This window comes from Drosophila eugracilis, unplaced genomic scaffold (genome assembly GCF_018153835.1).
Source record: "Drosophila eugracilis isolate 14026-0451.02 unplaced genomic scaffold, ASM1815383v1 contig_1837, whole genome shotgun sequence".
In the NCBI taxonomy this organism is placed as follows: domain Eukaryota; kingdom Metazoa; phylum Arthropoda; class Insecta; order Diptera; family Drosophilidae; genus Drosophila; species Drosophila eugracilis.
In genome coordinates this window covers 40,098-44,782 of record NW_024572685.1, presented here as the reverse complement: position 1 = coordinate 44,782, position 4,685 = coordinate 40,098, and the positions used below count along the sequence as shown (strand labels likewise).

The 4,685-nt window shown below is 46.4% G+C and overlaps 1 protein-coding gene across 2 annotated transcripts; it reads left to right on the top strand.

Moving 5' to 3' along the window:
* The first annotated feature begins 377 nt into the window (after positions 1-377).
* LOC108112880 lies at positions 378-4,685 on the top strand. 2 transcript variants are annotated; one of them, XR_001772684.2, is made up of 2 exons: positions 378-694; positions 3,662-4,685. XR_001772684.2 is itself a non-coding variant. In XM_017223269.2 (2 exons), exons 1-2 carry the CDS (start codon positions 2,013-2,015, stop codon positions 4,065-4,067), a joined length of 597 nt encoding a protein of 198 aa, XP_017078758.1. In that variant the 5' UTR covers positions 388-2,012; the 3' UTR covers positions 4,068-4,685. The 2 variants fall into 2 exon arrangements, 1 of the variants encoding a protein (XP_017078758.1); XM_017223269.2 differs by having other exon boundaries at positions 388-2,203.

The following is a 4,685-nucleotide window of genomic DNA, read 5'->3' as shown; positions in this document are numbered from 1 at the left end:
CGATGATGCATCAATGTTTTAAATTTTAAAAAATTTGCAGTTATTTTAATGCATTTTTATTTGCATTTGTCCGTGAACATCGATGTTTCTCCACCTCTAACACATGCATGCGTATTAATACGTACATATGCAAGCCCTCTGCAAAATATGTACTTAACGGAGAAACGCACATACGTTCATACGGCACACCCTATAAAAATTCGAAAAGCACTTTATTTTATTATACATGTTATCAAAATAACCTGATCCCACCAAACACAATTTATCATATTATACATATTATCAAAATAACCTGATTCCACGAACCCTTCAAAACTAAAAGCGTTTCCAACATTTGCTTATACTTATTCAGCAGTGCTATTTCGCACACGAAAAATATACATAAATACATACATTCATTTTGTGCAAGCTGTGGCGGTGCGAAATATATTTATTTCCATATTCCTTGCGCTCATTTACGCAGCTCAGCAACAAACTGCAAATATCTTGCAGAACATTTTTTCCGAATTTTCGTTGTTTACGTTCATATGAAAGCAGTTGTTTTTAAAACATTTAAACTTGCACAACTGTTCCGTTTCCACATATTCCAAAGGTAGATCGGAGTTGCAACGCTAATGGCGAACACAAGCGGACCGCTTGCAATTGTCTATAACTAGGAAACGAAGTAGCCGCTGCGATATACAAATCCATCCAGGTTTGCCCAGTTAATCTGATTTCTGAAATGCCAGGAAACAAAGCAAAGTTATCGGTTCCATCTGCAAATAATACGCGATCGCTATCGCATTTCCTCGAGCGCGCACCTCAAGCCCAGTAGCTCGAAAAGCAATAACGAAGGGAAGGAGCGAAACTTCATTAGCCACCCAAGAAGGCGACAAGAAGTTGTCTGTTCCTACGAGCCATCAGAAACGATTGTCTCTAAGTCCGCTCACGCCAAAGGTTAGGTCACAAATTCAGACCAAGTCAGTAAAGTCGCTAGCAACTAGTTCTCAGGCAAAAATGAGCAATGACATTGCATTTGAAGCCCATTTGAGCCATTTCAGAGCGACCATAGAAACTCCAGGAGAGTCAGCTCCGTCCGTACATACCTGCAAAATCCGTAAGGAACAAGTCCGCACACTCTGGGACAAAGCCGAGAAAGAATTTAAAGCGTATCTAGACACGATTTCCAGCATTACGACTGAAGGAGCGGAGGAGACTCTGGCGACTCTGCACCGAAAATATGAATATTGTTATTCGGTGTAGGAGGAGCTATCGGTTCATCTGAGCGAGCTCAGCATTCGACAACGACCAACACTAATCAGTCCACTTACATTCCGTCTGGGTGCCGGTTACCGCCATGAGATACTGAAGTATTCGAAGGAGATTATCTAAAATTGCCAACATTTAGAGATCTTTTCACAGCAATTTATGTCAACAACACTCGGCTGACACCGGTAGAAAAACTTTTCCATCTCAACGCTAAAACTAGCGGCGAGGCTAAGGCAATCGTAGCCAAGTCCCCTGTCACAAATGAGAGTTTCGATTCAGCATTGGCAGCGGTTCGAGACCCTTTCGAAAATAAAAGACTGCTAGTAAACAGCCAACTCAAACTCCTTTTTAAATTGGGGTCCGTCAATTCCGAATCAGGCCAGGCTCTGAAAGATCTTCGGAGCACAATCCGAGGGTGTTTTATCGCTCTGGCTTATTCCCACATTTCCACAGAGAACTGGGACTGTCTCCTGATATTCCTGTGCGCCAGTAGATTACCAAAACTGACCCCCTCCTTTTCGGAGTAGTCCCTTTCATCCAAGTCCGATTTTCCGACTTGGGATGAGATGAACACGTTTCTTGGTGACCGATACCGAACGCCAGAGGCGATTGAGGATATAAAACCAAGCCACAGCAATTATTCTACCACTAAGAGTCAACCCGTCTGAACTCCTTCGAAGCTAAAGTGGTCACAAAACCAAAGGAATTACGATCTGTGCTCAAAAGAGAGCCATCTAGTACGCTTACGCCAACGTTTTCTCCAGATGTCTGTCGATGCGCGAACCAACTACATCAAAAAAGCATCTTTTTATCCCCGTTTATTGTCCGCTCAAAAATCTTTATGGAAAAGATTTGGTTGCAGGAGTTGGGCTAAAAAGATCCCCACAGAAAAGAAGCAAAAATGGCAAGATTTTTTGCGCAGCTATTCCGAGCTTGAGCAGATCCGTATTTCAAGGTGGGTTGGTTTCCAGCCAGAGGTGAAGGTAGAGCATCATCGGTTTTGTGATGCGTCGCAGAAGGCATATAGGGCCGTTAAATAACATTATAACACGTCTGCTTACCGCCAAAAGCCGAGCCGCCCCTGTTAAAACGGTGTCCCTACCACGGCTCGAGCTGTTTGGGGCATTGCTGCTGTCAGAGATGATTTCAGATATCCTTCCGAATATGCCAATTTCCAATTCCGACATTTTCTGCTGGACTGATTCCACTGTCATCCTCGCATGGTTTAATAAGCCGGCGTGCCACTGGACCACATTCGTTGCCAACCGACTAACCAAGATTACTCAGGTGACGAGCGCTGAGCATTGGGCGCATGTGCGATTTGAGCATAATTCTGCGGACCTTCCGTGAAAGTCAATATCGCAAAGGCCCCATCCGAAGATTTGCTTGAACGATTCTCCACGTTGAACAAGGCGCTGGGGGTCCTTGCGTACGTATTACGGTTTTTTCAACGCTGCCGCAAGATGCTGATCGACCTACCAAGGAAGGGGACCGAGAAGCTGAAAGAGTCCTTATTCGATATGATGCGCGGGGATAATATATCCAAGAGCTCAAATTCCTAAGCGATAAGCGTCCGATTCCAGTTTCCAGCCAGATTGCCAACCTGTTTCCATTTCTAGACCAACAAAGCCAGTTAAGGGCGTGTGGTCGCAGTACAGCCTCAACGGCTCTTCAGTATGACGAGCGGCATCTATTATACTGCCATACAACTGTCGGTTAGCTAGTCTGCTAGTCATTTTTTCACTATTTACGCACTATTTACAAGAAGAAAGTACAGACTCAATTAATGGGCGATCATCCGACCGATCAAGTTTCCTTTTCCAGGCCATTTACATATACGTGCATTGATTATGCAGGCCCGTTTGAGATAAAAAACTATACTGGCAGAGCATGCCTTATTACCAAGGGATGTGTTTGCGTGTTTATGTGTTTTTCCACGAAGGCTATCCATTTAGCCCCAGTATCCAGTTCAGTGCGCGATGGAACGAGGAGTACTTAAAAGAACTTCATAAGCGCAATAAGTGGCAGAATCCTTCTAGAGATATCCAAGTCGATGATATGGTGGCCGTCAAAGAAGACAATATGCCATCAAACGAATGGCGGCTCGGCAGAGTTGTATTTGTTCTTCCAGGAGCTGATAGTAGAGTTCGCGTAGTAGAGGTCCCTACTGCTCGAGGGACTATAACACGTCCCATCCACAAACTAGTACTTCTTCCTAGGGAGGACAAGGCAACCTCCGCACTTCCACAATAATGCATTTTGTCCTCAATCTAGTACTTCGTCCTATGGAGGGCAGCAACCTCCGCTTTTCCAAAATACCTTCTGTCCTTATGCTTCAAAATCCGTTTACAATTGATACTAAATTCGCTTATAATTTTTGTTTTGTATTATTAATGGCTCTACGTCCTCGCAGTGCCGAAATTTTGGGCGACAGACGTTCACGAGGGACTCTGTTCTACCGCTGCCGAGTCTGTCGTCGCTCAGCACGAAGAAGCAGCTCCGTGTCGTTCTCATCAATAAATATTGTACGAACTGCCTGGCTCATCAGCACTCCAGGAGGCAGTGTCGCAGTAGCGACACGTGCAAAAGGTGCGGGCAGGACCATCACACGCTGCTCCACCTGCACGAGATGGCCGGGATTTCTCGTCGGCAGCCTATCCAGCGACATCGTCAGACGCCTTGGCCGCCACGGCGTCAGCAGCCTTCCCCGCAACGCCGCCTATCGCTGTCAAGGGCAGTCTGCCGGCCTCCTTCGCCATAGGCAAGGCAAGCGCGTACACCAGTACGACGTCCAGCTTCAGCGGCAACCCCATCAGTAGCGGCTCTACTGCAGCATAAGAGCCTCCACATTCTCCCGACGGCCATCGTGTTTCTGAAGTCGGGGACCATCAACTTCGAGACGGCCGCGTTGATCGACCCGTGCACTTCCGTCATCACCATCTACAGCTCCCTGGCAACTGGGTTCAAGTTACACACGAAGACAGTGAACGGCGAAGAAGTCTGTTCGACGACAATCCGGTCAAGAACGGACGATTTCAAGATCGACGTGCTCCAGAAGATCAGCCCAAGTCTACGCATCCGGACCCGATCCGCGCGCTTAGTGATACTATGCGAGCCCAATTCGATGACATCCGTCTTGCCGATGAGCAGTTCCATCGCCCAGCAACAGTCTCGCTGGTGTTAGGCTCGGACGTATACGGGTTCCTAATGGTCTGCCTGTCGCACAGGGCACGGTATTTGGATGGGTCGTGTCTGGAGCATGCATGTTTCTCCACTACGCTCTCCGAGCGGCGCTTAAAATTTTCACTTCGTAGCTTTAAGTTAGTTTTAATTTGCCAGTGTAACCGCAAAGTCGAAGACAACAATAAATAAACCGTGAAGCTTATAAATCGGCCCACGTGTTAATTATTTACCGACGACAAAGAGAACAAGTACCA